This window comes from Enoplosus armatus, chromosome 14 (assembly GCF_043641665.1).
Source record: "Enoplosus armatus isolate fEnoArm2 chromosome 14, fEnoArm2.hap1, whole genome shotgun sequence".
NCBI lineage: Eukaryota > Metazoa > Chordata > Actinopteri > Centrarchiformes > Enoplosidae > Enoplosus > Enoplosus armatus.
In genome coordinates, this window is record NC_092193.1 from 882,431 (window position 1) to 898,001 (window position 15,571).

The 15,571-nt window shown below is 46.5% G+C and overlaps 1 protein-coding gene across 1 annotated transcript in view; it reads left to right on the top strand.

Moving 5' to 3' along the window:
- The window catches only part of lamc1 (laminin, gamma 1), a 45,145-nt gene that overhangs the window by 6,805 nt on the left and 22,769 nt on the right, over nucleotides 1–15,571 (top strand). Inside the window, exon 2 of the mRNA XM_070918345.1 lies at nucleotides 14,762–15,066. Within this exon, the coding sequence (XP_070774446.1) occupies nucleotides 14,762–15,066 (305 nt within the window). The remainder of the gene's footprint in view (nucleotides 1–14,761; nucleotides 15,067–15,571) is intronic.

The following is a 15,571-nucleotide window of genomic DNA, read 5'->3' on the forward strand; positions in this document are numbered from 1 at the left end:
ACAACCTTTCCACTGGCTGGGTCCCTCAATAATGATTAATGAGAAATAAATAATTCATGGAACTCTCGATGAACCACAACTTTCAGACTCTTCTTCAGCAGCTGCTCATATCAGCGGCAGTTTTGTCAGAAAAAGAGGTGAGTAAAAGAAAGAAAGTCCCAGGAACGTTTCCAGGTGAGGGTGCCCCCCCCCCCCACACACAACAAACAGCGTCCCTGTCTTCTCTTCCTGGTGTTTAACCTGCCGCTCTGTTTGTTCACTCATCACGCTTCACTTTGAAGTACAAACTCCACATTCTTGTCCCTGTGTGCTAATTAAAAGGCCCGTGATGTGTTCAGGGTCACTGCTGGACCGTCACACGCTGTCACTGGGGCTCCACGACAACACAAGTCCTGTCCTGTCCCCCACACTGCCATGTTGGTTCTTCAGAGTTCTGGATCTGCTTAAGTATCAGGAGACGAATGAAGCAGGAAAGCGTCTGCTGTTGGTTGTTGAAGAGGTTTCCTGCAGCCTCCTCGAAATATAAGAAAACATGAATCTGAGGCTGTTGGTGAGGACGTGGTCAGGATCCCGCCTCAGATGAACCCCTGTAGAACGTGCACTGTGTTCCTCAGCAGATATGGACTGTTGATTGTTAGCACATCGTATAGATCAGTGCAGATCTCTTGATATTTGAGGTTTATTGTCCCGTGTGGTGTGCGAGCTCGTCTCTTCTCCTCTTTCGTCTTTGTTTCCATGAAGTTTTCCTTTTCTTCCCGCGACAGGTTGTTATTAAAGCCGACTTTATTCCTGCTGACATCTGGATCAAACCTTGGCGGTGAGATGATGAAGTCACTGTAATTACAGCTTCACACACTGATACTTCCCCACCGGATCCACACCGAGGACACTTTATTGTCCCTGCAGGCAGTGAAGGCAGCGGCGTTCATTTTGTCTGCATAGAAAACAAACGTTTCCTGCTGTAGCAGCTTCCACACGTCCATCAGGAGGCCCTGCTGCCACGGCCGAGAGGGTTCACGATTGAATTTGAATCCCGACTGATTTATTGTTAATTCTATAACGTAGAAATGAGGCTGTTGGCTGCTGTCTGCTTCATGTAATGTGCTCTCTCTTCTTTTCATTCAACCTTTATTTGAGTCTCAAAGAATCAGTGAAGGCATGAACTCATTGTCAGTGATGTCGAGAGTACAACAGAATGAATACATACGAAAAATAAGATTAATAATCACGAGAAAGCAAACAGACAGCAGAGCAGTTTGTAGCTTGTAATCATGGTTTTAAATTGGTTTTAGTGAGTGTTGTAAAAAGTGTGAGCAGCACAGAAACTAAAACTACTTTTGTTTGTACGCGGGACTTCCAGCGAGTCAGATAATGATTATGGGACCAATTTAATAAGGAAGAGATATATGATGGTAAGTTGGCATTTAGGGCTTTATAGATGAATAGTCTGACTGTTAGAGACGGCCACCCGACCTTTTCATACAGAAGGCAACGACGAGCAGAGCAACTGTCACCGGTAACAAATCGGTGGGGCGGAGTGATGAACTGAATCCAGGGCTGTCTATAGATAATATCAGCGTAGCCTCTTTTATCCGCTTCCTACTGAACATTAGCACTGTGACGTCCAAAAGGATCTGTTTTCTGTAGATAACAGTACAACAGTAATGCGACTTTAAGAATAAAGGCGGCATCGTTAGTGTTGGATTATCACTCTCAAAGAAGTATTTCTTTGGCTGAAACGATTAAGAACAAACTCCAGAACGTTCCTTTCACTCGTGTTTCTCGTCCTGATTCTGTGAACTCTCATTCTTTCATGTCGGCTCAGACTAAACAGTTTGGAGTCAGATACAATCTGCTGCCTCGACATGGAGGTGGGCTTCAAGAGGGAGGCCGTGTGTTCTGCTATCAGGTCTCAGAGTCTCTTTAAAGGATCACTCTGCTTCAGGAGGAACCACAGACAGGAAGTCAGAGTCCAGACAGACGGACTAGAAGAACACAGAAGATACAGATCGACGTTAAACTCCAGGAGTTCTCTGCTGCGAGTCTTTGGTTCGATTGGTTCAAAGAACCTGACTGCTGCTTTGTGTGGCGGTGCTTTCGAGGACCCTCCAACATTTTGAGAGTTTTGAGTGTCGGCTGTTGAAATGACCAAATTCACATGACCCAGTTTACAAAGACATTCCCTTTACAAAGCCCCCCAAGGTCAGCAGCAGAGGCTTTCGAGAGGTCGGATCCACGTCTGCTGGAAATCACAAAAATGTCGCGTTCAAGAGCAGCCTGCAGTTATTCTAGTTAAGACGTGTTTACGAGGGGTTCGGTTGTAAACTGAAACGTGATGGATGGACTGTGCGGACTCCGGCTGAATGATGATTTGTTCCTGTCCGGTGGATTCTTACGGGGAGTTTTCAGTTTTGTTGCTTAAAAACAACAATATTTTCAGCAGTGGCTCCTCTGGGGAATGTTTGGCATTTAAGCTTTAAAAAGGAAGCTTTAATTTCATTACATTCTTTATTTTTTGGGGCAGCAGAGAGGCGACAGGAAATGAGGGGAGAGAGATGGGTCTCCTCCTGACTTGCAGCCGGGAGGTTGTGGTTCTTGGTCGCTGTAAACTTCTAAAACAGTTGCTGATTCATTTGCTGTTAATCAGTGAATCAGGTCATCGCTTCAGTCGTCGTTACAAACTTTCTGAAGCTGACTTTCTTCAAACGTGTTTTTCCAGCATGGACTCTGGTCCCCTCACGCAGTCATAACTTCCAGTTCTGACAAAGCTGACTGGCTGTGGAGCCCTTTGACCTTTGACCCGACTGTAAACTGACATGACGAAGCACTTCCTGTCCCGTGGGAAGAGAAACTCACTGTGGGAATTGAGCTGGACGGGCTGGGCTCTGAGAGAAGCAGCTTCTGACCTCAGAGGAAGCTGAGCTGAAGTGTGTTAAAGCGTGGGGGGCTTTAGGGGGGCTTTAGGGGGGCTGCGGTCCTGGTCCTCCTGAGACTCTGTGGTCTGCTTTGCCCAGGAAGTGATTCGAGGCCCCAGGGAGAGCAGAGCGAGCAGAGACGGGGGTTTTCTATTATTACAGACGGCGTAGAGTCTGTAGACGAGCAGAGATACATTACAGGGACAGGCAGATGCATGCAGGGTAATTTTAGCTGTGCTCCGGGGAGGAAGAGACGGAGTAAAAAGGGGGAGGGTAAACAGATAATTACTGTGAGCGGATGTGTGGACTGATTAATGCTTGAAACGTGAAGGCTTTGTTCCTGTGTTCCTGCTGACGGACGCTCTGCTTCGACTCACTCGCTGTTAAAAAGGTTTCGGTGTCACAACACAAACACGCTTTTATAGTTTAAAGATTCAGTATTAAAACTCGACGGGTGTTTCACTCCTGGCCACACCCCGTTCAGTGACATCACAGAGGGGTGTGGCCAGGAGTGGAGCAGAGAGGGCAGTGTGTGATGTAATGATCACAATGAAGCTCAAATAGAATCGATTCCCTCCAAATCAAAGGTGATGGTTTTTAACGATATAATGTTAGTTATTAAAAGAATGTGCCGTCAGTTACTGCGACGTCTGGTCTGAGTTCAGCCATCGTCTCCTGCGAGCCTGCGGCTGCAACATAAACACCCAGCCGGGAGTTCATTTACAGGTTTTCACTCCCAAAGCGAGAGCCGGGAGACGATCCAACAGCAACACTGAGGATGTGCTCGCGGAAAGCTCGCGCGCTCCTGAAGCTAATTATTCTTTATTAGTCTGCAGACAGCCTGTTTCAGGTGGTGGAGATGAGGCGTTCTCAGCCTTTGATCACCTCGCGCCCTTCTTACATTTCAAAAGCCTCTCACAGAGACAGTCTGCTCAACAACCAGCAGCATGGCATCTGTTTTACATCCCGTCCCTTTGTGTCCCATGGCACAGCAGATAGAAGCTGAAGCTTGTTTATGTCTCGCCCACTGATGTGGCTTTCCATTTGTCAGACGTTTGCTTTTCTCCTCTGAGGTTTTTGGAGAACAGGATGTTCCTGATTACAGTCAGATCGTCGCGTGAAGACCTCCAGCAGTCCACGTCCTGAATGTCACCTTCAGGTTCATATTCAGACTACAGATGTCTCACACGCAGTCTGCTGTTCACCAGCGGGGAGGCTCAGAGTTGCATTATGGGAAATGTAGGCTCCAGCGTCTCTGATCTTGGACCGTCTGTCACAACAACAACTACTTTATGGGAGTGAAACCGCTGGAGCACCCCTTCATTATCCACAGACAGAACCCCCCCAACCTGTATCTTTCAGAAATAGTGATTTTGTGCAGATTTCCTTTGATTAAAAGATCGAATTTCATAAGAGGGGAAGTTTGATTGAATGTCTGTTTAAAAAGTTCCAGTCTCTCCCTTCAAAGATCAGAGCGGTCTGGAAATCAAAGTCTCACCTCAAGTCTTATTAAACAGGTTTGAAGTCCTGAAACGAGTGTCTGTCAGTCGTTTGGCGGATTTGAAGCGCTTCCCTCTAACAGCTGTTTGAACAGATGGACTTCAGGACTTCAGGACTTTTATTTCAACTCCATGTTTGAAAATGTGGCTTTGACTTGAGGGAAAAGGTTCTTTTCACGTTCGCACCTGTTCAAAGATGTAAATGCAGCAGAGACTTCTGACGTCACGTTCAGGGTTTTGTATCAGCAGCTGTGGAGTCTTTGTGAGGGGGGGGTGAGGGGGGGCACTCTGCGTCCTGCTGGGACTCTTTGTCTCTGATAACGACGGCTGTTTTCGTTTGTTCCTGACGTCCCGGTGTGGTGACACCTCTGGGCAGGGTACTGCTTCTTTGGTGGTCTCTGATGTTTGGGGGGGTGGGCGGGGGTCGGGCTTGTCTGATTAGAACACAACTGCTCTGCTGAGCTGGGTCTGATGGGGAATCTGGTTCTGTGTTACTTTTGGCCTTAAGGTGGACTCCTGGAGTTCTGGTCTTGCTGTGTAACTGCTGATCACGTTACAGCCAATCAGGTTTGGTGATGTCATGGTACCTGATATATTATGAGACCTGTTCAACGAAGTGAAGTGACAGGAAGTCAAAATGCTGCCATGCGTAAACAATACTTAATAATACTTAAACATCTCATTTCTAAGTTTATTAAGCAGCTTGTGGTGTTTTCATTAAAGAACAAAATTAATCAATTAATTATCTTCCAGCTGAACTTCAACCTCGGCGCTTAACATTACTAATAATTCAATTTACAATTTACGACTTAATTTAAGATTCAATTTGCGACTTAAAATGCATGTTACAAGTCAAACTCAAATACTACAGAAGAAGTTACACTCGAATGAAGAAAAGTGACGTTCAAATATCCAAAACAAAAGGCTGCATCCAGAATAAATGACGACGGCGCACCTCCCACCGTCACTGGCTTTCTGCCCACACTGCTAAATGAATGTGGTCGTATGCGGCCCAGACCACCTCTGAATGTGGTCTGAGCGATCCGATCTCAATGTGTCTTCAGTTGTGAATCCTGCAGGTTTCACTGGTGTTTGGGTTCAGTGAAACTTTCTTCAGGCTGCAGACTCTTTATCACCTGAAGCTCTTATCCATCCAGAGCTGGAGCCTTCACACACACACACACACACACACACACACACACACACACACACACACACACACACACACACACACACACACACACACCTCCAGCTTCTCACCTCAGCCTCCAGCCCTCCACTTTAATCTCCTCTCGTCCAATCAGAGCGCTCGGCCGGCGGCTGCTCTGTTTATCAAACAGAAGAAGAGATTAAGGTGATATCAGCGGCATCCTGCAGACGCTCTACTGAGCGCGCTCACATGGGGCCTTCAGCGTTACCTCCTCTCTGACTCGTGGTTTTTATTTTTACATTCCAGCCGTGAGTCTGATTTACTTTGCTGTTTGTGTGGAGAGAGTCGGTGAGATAAGAAGTATAATGGGAGCTTAATGCAGGTGCATGTACAGTTTTAAGGTTGAGGTTCCTGCTGATAACGGAGGCTTGTTCATGTGTGCAAACCAAACACACCTTTATGGTGGTTTGCGTTCCTCTCTATAGGAGCAGATTAGACATTAACTGAGCACTAATGTGTAACTGCTTCGCCTCCACAGACACAGAGAGGTTGACCAACAGGCTCAGACTGAAACAGGACAATAAGATTAAAATTCCACTCAGGTTTATGAGCAGAAGTACTGAGTGAGCAGAGACCAGATTTGTAATAAATCTGCAGGTCCGGATGTGACAGAGAAACACACACAGAGCTTGTTGTGGCTTCAGAGTCCAACTCAAGAGAGAGAGGGAAGCATGGATTGGTTGTTAAGTGACTTTAAAAATAGTGAAGGAAAAGGGCCGGAGGGGGCTGCTCAAATCAAGTGAACACAACAAAAGAGCACTCGGAGCTTTATAACGGTCTGTACCGGACTCTAAACAAAAGAGATGTAAACTAAAACCTCCGCTAACTAACCTGCCCTGCTCTCACCTGTGAGGCCACACCCCTGCTCCTAGTGTTCCTACATCTACTGAGAACTAGACCTGGTCCGGTCCCCAGGTGCTCAGTCACAGCAGAGCAAAGTTCAGCCTCTTGAATGGAGAGCTGGACTGGGTGCTCCTCCAATCAGAGTCAAAGGGATGGCGTCCAGGAAGTGAGAGCCACACGTTCTTCTTGATATATACTTCATGCAGCATATTCATTTAAAAGCTCATGTGTGTGTTGTTCCTGGCTGTGTTGAAGGTCTGTGGGTGGATATCAGGATGCTACAGTCAGAGAACTGAACTGGTGTTCAAGACCACAAGTTCAAATCCAACAAAACCTCGAGCCCAGATGACAGAATGTTTCCTTCGTCCCAGTAATGTTGGCTTATTTGTTCAAATGAATTTGAACGCAACCTGCTGTTGATGACGTCGTCTTCATTGCCGCTTTGCTGGTGGTCCTCAGTGCAAATCTGTGTGTCAGAGCCTCTCGTGGATCTCCTCGCCCCCCTGTGAGCCGCTGGGACCGGCCGTTCACAGAGGAACACTATGGATCAGAACCACACATACCTGTGACAGGTGTTGGGTCTTGTTGACTCTCTGAGGTCCTGACAGTGACCTCTGACCTCTGAGTGAGAGGACGTGTCCTCTGTGGGATCAGAGTCTGTTTCATGTTGTGGAGTTTAAACTGCATTCCTCACATTCCTCCCTCTGAAGCAACCCCCCACCCCCACCCCCCTTCTGCTGGCTGACCTCAGGCCTCAGCACCTGCTCTCTGAGGATCCACAGTCCTGGACTGGTTTACTGTGCTGGTCTGGTTTATGTCTGCTGTAGGCACGAGACCTGCTGGGATACTGATACATGATCAGCTGTCCTTCTGTCTCAGACTGTCTCTGTCCTCATGTTTGACATGAATGTGGTCTGACCAGGTCTGCAGTCACCTATCACCTGACGGCCTCCCTGATCTCTCCTGGAAGACATTCATGGAGTAGCTTAGTTTGGACTTGGTGGACTTCAGGGACTTTGAGAGAGACCCGTTCACTCCAGTGGGGTTTCGATGTTTGTGGTCGTGTTTTCGTTCTTTAGTCATCGGTGTGAAAGTTTCATGTTAAATCTGAACTCACTGCAGTTTCTGTTTCTTTTATTTCCACGTTCATAAACTTGAATTAGACTTTTCTTTTCATGTGTTCTGATACAAACTTCTGTATTTTTACAAATACTTTATTTTTTTTTAATAATCAATAACCCTGACATATTTTGTTTATCATGCAGGTACAAAGGCACCAAACTCCCTTTTTAAAATCTGGCAGTTTTATTTTGCATCGCTCAGGGAAACATGACATAACTTACAAAACTTTAGTGTCTGGAGAAGAAACGGCCATCTTGAAGAAGATTTCCAGTTCTGATTCCAAAATGATATATTTGTTATTTTTGAGACTTCTTAAAGAAAACTCAGTTCAGTGTGTTTGTGTTTGTGCAGCAGGACTTGACCTGTATTCACCTGTGCTCAGAATAACCAGATTACTGAAGTGCATGTAAACATGTGAGAGGTGACCTTTGACCTTTGCCCTGCTCAGTACCTGCTGCTTGTTCTGTCAGTGATGTCGCTGTGAGTTTGGATCCTCTGCAGATGATGTTGGTGTTTTCTCGGGGCAGATGGAGGACTCGACGTGAGGCCGAGGCTCGGTCGTGCCCACACGTTCAAAAGTCAAAGCGGCCATTGTTCGTTCCCCCGGAGAAGAATGCGATGAGGTCATGGGAGGAAATTTAATTGGACCGTGCTGCGAGCCGGGGCGTTCCCCCTAGACCTTCATCCCCCTCCTCCTCCCCCCTCCACGCCAACTGTAACCCCCCCCCCCAAACCCTCAGGCCGACCCTGAGGCTCCGCTCCACCGGCGGGAAGAGGATTCACAGGAATGCACTGTAAAAAAAAACGACAGTGAGTCAGTCTACAAACTACGAGACGCATTTTATTATAAAACAAGACTAAAGTTGCTCTTTCAGTTTCCTCGTTTCAGGAAACTTAAAGATAAAAGATAAAATCCAAACTCTAACGGCGCACTTTGAACGTTTACAGCTTCATTGTTTACAGAGTTGTATTCTCGAGGAGGCAGACCTTTAATCAGCAAAATAAAGTGACAGAAATCGAGCAAAGAAGGCAACACATTCTTCAAACCCTATTGTGAAGGACATTGTCACTATTTTACAGACCCAGACTCCGTCAGGGGGGAGGCAGAGTACAGCTGGTCTGGTTCTGCGCTGTCAGAACAGTGAAAGTAGTGAGTGTGGAGACGTTTGTCTACTCTGTTGGGGGAACGTGAACGCAGCATTAACTCTTAAATACACTTTGCTGTGTGTCTCTGCTCTTCTCCCTGAAAACGATTTGATATCATGTCTTCTTTATTCAGCCGAAGCGTCACGGTGATACGCTGCAGATATTTTGATTTGCTAAATGCCTTCTAAACCTTCTGAGGTTTGGAAACCCTGGATTTAACTGATTGTCTGAATAATTGATAATGAAAATAAAGGTTACTCTGCTTTGGAAAAGTGGTCACACACAAACTCTCAGTGTGATCCTTTGAAATGAGCTGCTGAATGATGATAACGACGAGCAGCCAACAGCAAGAAGGTCAAAGGTCCGGCTGCACCTCAACAGTCCCAAATATATAAAGACATGCCATCACATATTCCAGTGTAAAATGTTGGACCTGCTGGTCTACTGTCTCACTGATGGTGGGTTACAGGATCCGCCTTGTACGTGGAGGTGAACCCTCTTGTCTGGCAGCTGGATCTTTACAGTGAAACATTAAGTTTTCTTTCCAACATCCTGAAGGACAGCAGAGCTCATTATTTGGACTCTCGCTGCCAACTGCAGTTCCTCCCCCGTCCTAATCTGTCCTCCTCAAGGACGTCTTCCTCGTTAAAACTGTCCTCTCTGCGTGGGAAGACAAACATCTGCGTCTCTGACCTCTAACAAGGATCAAGACCTCTTTATATGGAGGACAGGCTGCGAGATTGAGAATCCATGCTGCAGTTTTCAGGTCTCAGCTGCAGGATGGTGAAATAAAAAGCACAGATTCTGCAGAGAACCTTCTGGTTTAAAGGCCGACTTTCATTACTGGAGGAAGTTTCTTTTCACTGACAGGGAAATGTTCTAAAACATTAATCATTTTTCTGCCTCTGCGTGGATTTGAATGAACATCTGAGTTTTGACTTCCTGACTCAGCAGTAGGCGATGTGATGCAGAACGCTGATTGAACCGGCGTCTGGTCTGCTGAGGTTTCGTCCTCCGACGCGTCTCGACATGTCGGCGTAACGCTGCTCTGCAGGTCTGATGGCAGGACGGACCGCAGGAAACCAGAGTGAAGACGAAGGCTAGAGTTTAGACAAGACGAGACAGGCAGGACGCCGGAGCCCACTTTAATCCTCTTTAACCTCTGAAACTCGTCTTTTGTATGTCCAGTTAAAGTGTCTCCATGTTTCCTGCCACCTTCTGTAAAGGTCACAAAAAGGAAATTATCATTTGCTTTTTAATGTATATTGAAACATAAACATATTTTTTTGCATCCTGTACCTCCTGATCACAAGTTACTGATGTTATAGGAGCATACGTTTCTTGTTGTTTTGGAAATTAAAGATCTTTTTTGAGATAACAAAAAGTAATTTAAGAAAAAACAAAACATAATTTCATCGATGAATCTGTAAAAAACAAACAGACGTTTTGTCGCCAAAACGACACGTAGTCTTGTTTATCTTTATTTCTTTTTCAGAGATGAAAAGATAGTAGAACTGTAGATCCTAAGACACATGTTGTTTTCTTGTGATTGATGTAATTTATTTTGTAGTTTTCTTGATAATTTTATTTAGAGAATCTTCTTGTAATGACTTCAGAAAACAGCGTTTTGTTCTCGACGTCACGAGATTCTTAAGATTCTGCCTGTTCGGTGAGTTTATTCCACCAGCTGATGAAGAGGAGCGAACCCTCTCCTCTGGGTGATGAAGTCAGAGGTCAGAGGTCACGAGCAGCTGGCAGGACTTCTGTCTGTTCGAGGAAACTTCAGCAGAGTTTGAACCTCAACCTCTTCTGAAAGAAAGAAAAGAGCCGCTTCTGCTCAGTCAGTTGTCATGTCTTCCATATCAGGGCAGGAAAAAACTCCCACCCCCCCCCACCCCCTCTCTCTTGGACATGAACAGCCTGTGTTGCTCGCTCGCCCTCTTTTCTCCTGTGTGGACTCTTTCTTTCTCCTGTCCATCCTTCTGTCCGGCGTCACTCTGCCTGGCGGAAACACATTCCAGCCGGTTCATTCCTGCCGTCACCGTGTCACCCCCCCCCTCGTCCCTCCCCAAACAGTCTTGGAAAGAAAAGCTCCTTCCCCTGAACGACTGGAGGCTCTTTTCATGTTCAGACCTGATTCTGGGCCCCCTGAGGAGAGTCTCCCGGGGTCAGCGCTCAACAATAGACGGGTTAGAGCTGCTTAAAGCAAAACCGGCTAATTGACAACGTCGCGTTTGTTTCTCAGCACTGAGGTTCAGTTCAGGAGGGTCTGAAAGAAAGAGAGGAGGTTTAGTGTCTTAAAGGTTGACTTCGCAGTTTTTTGAAACCCAGACTTTGTTATAGTGCTGTTTCCTGTTTATAATCAGGGGGTCAACCTCTTCACTTTCATACCAACCGCTTGTTGAGCTTCAACAGTCCAATGACACAAACAGTTCAGTCAGAAACGTCTTTAGTTTAATTTCCACTGAGATCTTCTTTTGTTTCCATATGAGAGAAATTCATTTCTGTTTCTTTTTGTGGAAACACGAAGCATGAAAAGACTGTGTCTCTAAAAGCCTGAATAATTCCACCTCTGCAGCTGAGCTCTGCACTGCTATAAAGGACTAAATAATGAATGAAGTCTGGGTTGAGCGGTGAATGTGCCGTGGCTCCGTGTTGCTGTGTTTTCTGAGGAGCTGCTGTGGAGTCAGCAGGTCGCCTTGTTTCCCTGCAGAGAGCAGAGCTGGTTGTGTTCGAGGTTTTTTGTTCTGGCGTCATATGGGACGAGAACATAAATGCGTACAGCGTGGTCTTTGTTTGCGCTCTCAACTGTAAAATTCTTCCTCATCAATACAGCGATTGTTCTGGAAGAAGAGACAGAATTCCTCCTGACTTCCAACAGACGGTCGCTCGGATCATCAACACTTCACTTCTTACAGAACTGCACTGAAAAAAAACAGGATTTAATGAACTAAATGTTTTTCTGTGGATGTAAAACAGTCAGCCGCCGTCTGTAGCGTCAGTCATGTTCTCCGCCCGTCATTTACATACTGGGCTCTGATTGGACGGTTATCTCCTCACTTTAACGGGCCACGATGAAGCCGCTTGTTCTCTTGTAGAGAATTATATTTCCATTGGTGCTGCAGCTAATGATTACCTTGATTATTGATGAATCTGATGATTATTGATGACGTATTCAGTTTTTTATCGTGTATGACACTTTTTAAGCTGAAGAATGTGAAGAAAAAATACCTGAAATCACTGATCGGTTATCAAAACAGCTGATTAATTTTCTGTTGATCGACTAATTGATCTCTTGACTAATTGTTTCAGCTCTCGTTTCCTCTCCTTTGGTTTTGTTTTTTTCATACTGCTTTTGTCTCCAGGTTGTCCCTCCTGTGTGTCTGAGGACATTTGCATCAGTTTGTCTGTAGCCCAGTTTATACTTTCCACACCCATGTGACCGTGAGGGTCCAATCGACGCTGTGCGCGTGGACCACACATGCCAAGAACACATCCATGTGTGCAAAGACCCGGTGTTGTCTAAGGGGGTCACATGTCCATGTCAGGCCCTTTGAGTCTGTGTGAGTGGAGCCAACAGGACATTAATATTCATCATATTTGGTTTGTTAGCGAATACAAACATTTCAAAAACCTGCAGCTTTCTTTCAGGAAGGCTTCAGACTTGGAAAACCTTCTTTAAAGCTGAATTTAATCCATCAGAGGATTTAATTCGTTGACAAACTGAGCTGAAGGAACAGAAGATAAATAAGCTCTTGGAAAGCCGTGTCCTTTGAATCACTGCGTTACAGCTGGACAGTAAACTTGGACCAAGCAACCTCCTTTAGATCTCCTCGTCCAATCAGAGTGTCCTCTGCTCCTCTGTCCCAGCAGCCACCTGGGTTCAGTCCTTTTTGTGTCTCGCTCTCTTCCTCCTCGGTGTTGTTTGCCTCCTGATTGCTGCGCCAACAGATGCTTTTGTTCTGTTTGTGAGGATGTGGAGGTTTTTTTATTTAAAGAGACGTCAATGACAGAGTCTGTTCCTGCCGGCTGGTGTCTGTCCCCGACTGCTGGGTTCCTCTCAGAGACGCCTCTTCATAAAACGCTTCACGCAGAGACTTTGATCTGAGGCCAGAGTCTCCAGAGTGAAGGGATGCTTCAGATCTCAGATGTTCAGGATCACATTTGAGTAAAACTCTTAAAACTCCTGTGATCTGTCGGCAGCTCAAACTCTTCAAATGGAACCGACTTTCTAGTTTTCAAAGATACCGAATCTTCATTTTGAGCAAATGTGTGTAAAATGAAGCACCAGGCGTTCAGAATATTTCACTTTGATTTCATTTTCCAGCCGTACGAGTTGCAGAAGTGGTTTCTCAGCGTTGTCTGGTTTCTAGTTGAAAGTCTATGATGAGATTTCTTTTCTGTTGTGGCCCGAGTCTCAGACTGGGTCCAGATTATATTCTACATTATACAGTCCGACTGCTGATCAGAGCCATGAAGTCACAGTTACTGCGTCACACGGTGAAGGTGTGGCTGTTAACAGCAGGGAGGCTATCCAGGTGCATTATGGGGAAGGTGGAGCCAGGATCTCTCCACCTCTGCTGCACCAACATTGACCATCACATCAACGAGCACTCGGTGTCGACTTTTACTGCGACTCAAAATGACATCATTCGTCAAGGAGCTGCGTTGGCCAATCAGATCAAAAGCCAAAGACATTCAGTTTCCTGTCAGAGGACAAAGAAAGACCACTAATTCTCACCGTTGAAGCGTTTGGCCTTGTTGATTGGCTCGTTAATTTGAGCTGGAGACTGGACGACAGACGGCTGACTTCTTCTGTGGTGGTTTGAATCGTGCTGTAAATCAGTCTCCACCCTGCAGTTAAAATGTTTCAGCTTCTTATTAACCTTGACCCATAAAGGTCCTCACAAGTCAGCAGTGACACACACACACACACACACACACACACACACACACACTGGGAGGAGGAAGCCGGTGTGTTTGCAGTTGCTTCATTGTTTCCTGTAATAAACTGCAGCCTTTTGTGAACGTCCCCTCAGTCCTATCAGCTGCTTCACCTTTATTTGCCGTCAACTCAGAGGGGCCCCCCGGGGCCGGGGCCCCTGTCAGCACACTGTTTACAGAGCAGATTCTTTGGCTGAGCAAACAGCCGTACCCCCCGCCGCCCGGCTCAAACATGGCGGCTTTCCTTCACACGCTGACTGACGGCTCCTGGAACATTCAGCCGACCTGCTCAGACTCGACTCAAATATGTGGAGGAGCGACCAGCGGACGCAGCAGCTCTGAGTGTCAGGACTTAAAGGACCAGGCGCCCTTCAGCATGTTCCAACTACACTTTACATTCCTGCTCAGCAGTTCTTAGAGAGAGACTCCTCTCAGTCCAGGCAGCCACTGGTTTCACTTTGTTTCCAGGAAACTGGCAGCAGAGACAGAGCGCATCGCAGCCAGTGTTCAGTCAACTTTGTTGTTGTCTTCACCGGGCGTCTGCAGAAACCTAAAGTCACTTCCTGTTCTTACTCAGACCTGACGTCACTGTTGCCTTTGAAATGAGTCTGTGACGAGACCCTCAGGGTTGGAGAATCATTATGTGGAGTTCTGTTCAGACGTTTGGGGAGAGCGGCCTTCATGAAACTCTGTCTGTGGTCGTCTCTCTGTAGCTTTAGACTCGTCCTCAGTTTCTGGCACTTTAATGTTCTGTATCTTTTATTTGTCTGGTCGTGGTAAAGATAACTTCTGCTGTGAAAAGGAAATTGAAGGTTTATACTTATATACAGATTGCTCAGATAAAGAGTGTGTAACATGAAGGTTTGTCATTGACGGCCAATAATAAGTTTAAGTCTTCACATTCTTCCTACACTTCTGAACATGACGTAGTTTAGAAACATATGAACAAATACAGTTTTCATACTTATAGATGAAATAAAAAACCAAATGACTTCTGAAATGGTACAAATATTTTATAAATTGGTGCCTAAAAGTATCCAGAAGTTGATGACATTAAATATGAATCTTCCTGATCTCTGCAGGTAAGGCCTTCGACATCACCTACGTCCGGCTGAAGTTCCACACCAGCCGTCCGGAGAGCTTCGCCATCTACAAGCGGACCAGCGAGGAGGGCCCCTGGGTGCCGTACCAGTACTACAGCGGCTCCTGCGAGAAGACCTACCAGAAGGCGAGCCGCGGCTTCATCCGCACCGGAGAGGACGAGCAGCAGGCGCTCTGCACCGACGACTTCAGCGACATCTCGCCGCTCACCGGTGGAAACGTGGCCTTCTCCACGTTGGAGGGGCGACCCAGCGCCTACAACTTCGACAACAGCCCCGTCCTCCAGGTGAGATACTGACAGTCAACAGGAAGTGGTGGCGGTGTTCCCTCTGAGCACTGCGTCCCTTCTAATCTTCTTTAGTTAAAGAGACGTGTGCCGTTGTTAAAGGGCCTGTCCGTCCTGTGACAAGCAGCTGTCAGTTTAAACTGCAACGGTGCCCTACAGACCGCATCAGTCCACATCCGGTCTCCTGTCTGTTGGCTGGTGTCTGGAGAGTCCCTCACCCTTATTCTACTGAGTGTGATGGTAGTTTATTTTCCCAGCAGTCCCTTCTGCAGGTCAGGCTGCAGGTTTGATGCTGCCAAGTGTTGCGACATGTTGCTAGGCGACGCCCCCGGAGTTCCCACTGCAGCGGCAGCTCGGTTTGGCTCGACTGACCTGCAGCTGGAAGACTTCTTTCCCTTCAACCCCCCCTCCCCTCAGTATGTTTGTGTTTCCATGTTTCTTCACTCTCTCAGGTTGTTGCTCAATAACTGAGAGACTCTTTCGTTCTTCTCAGTCTGGATTTTAC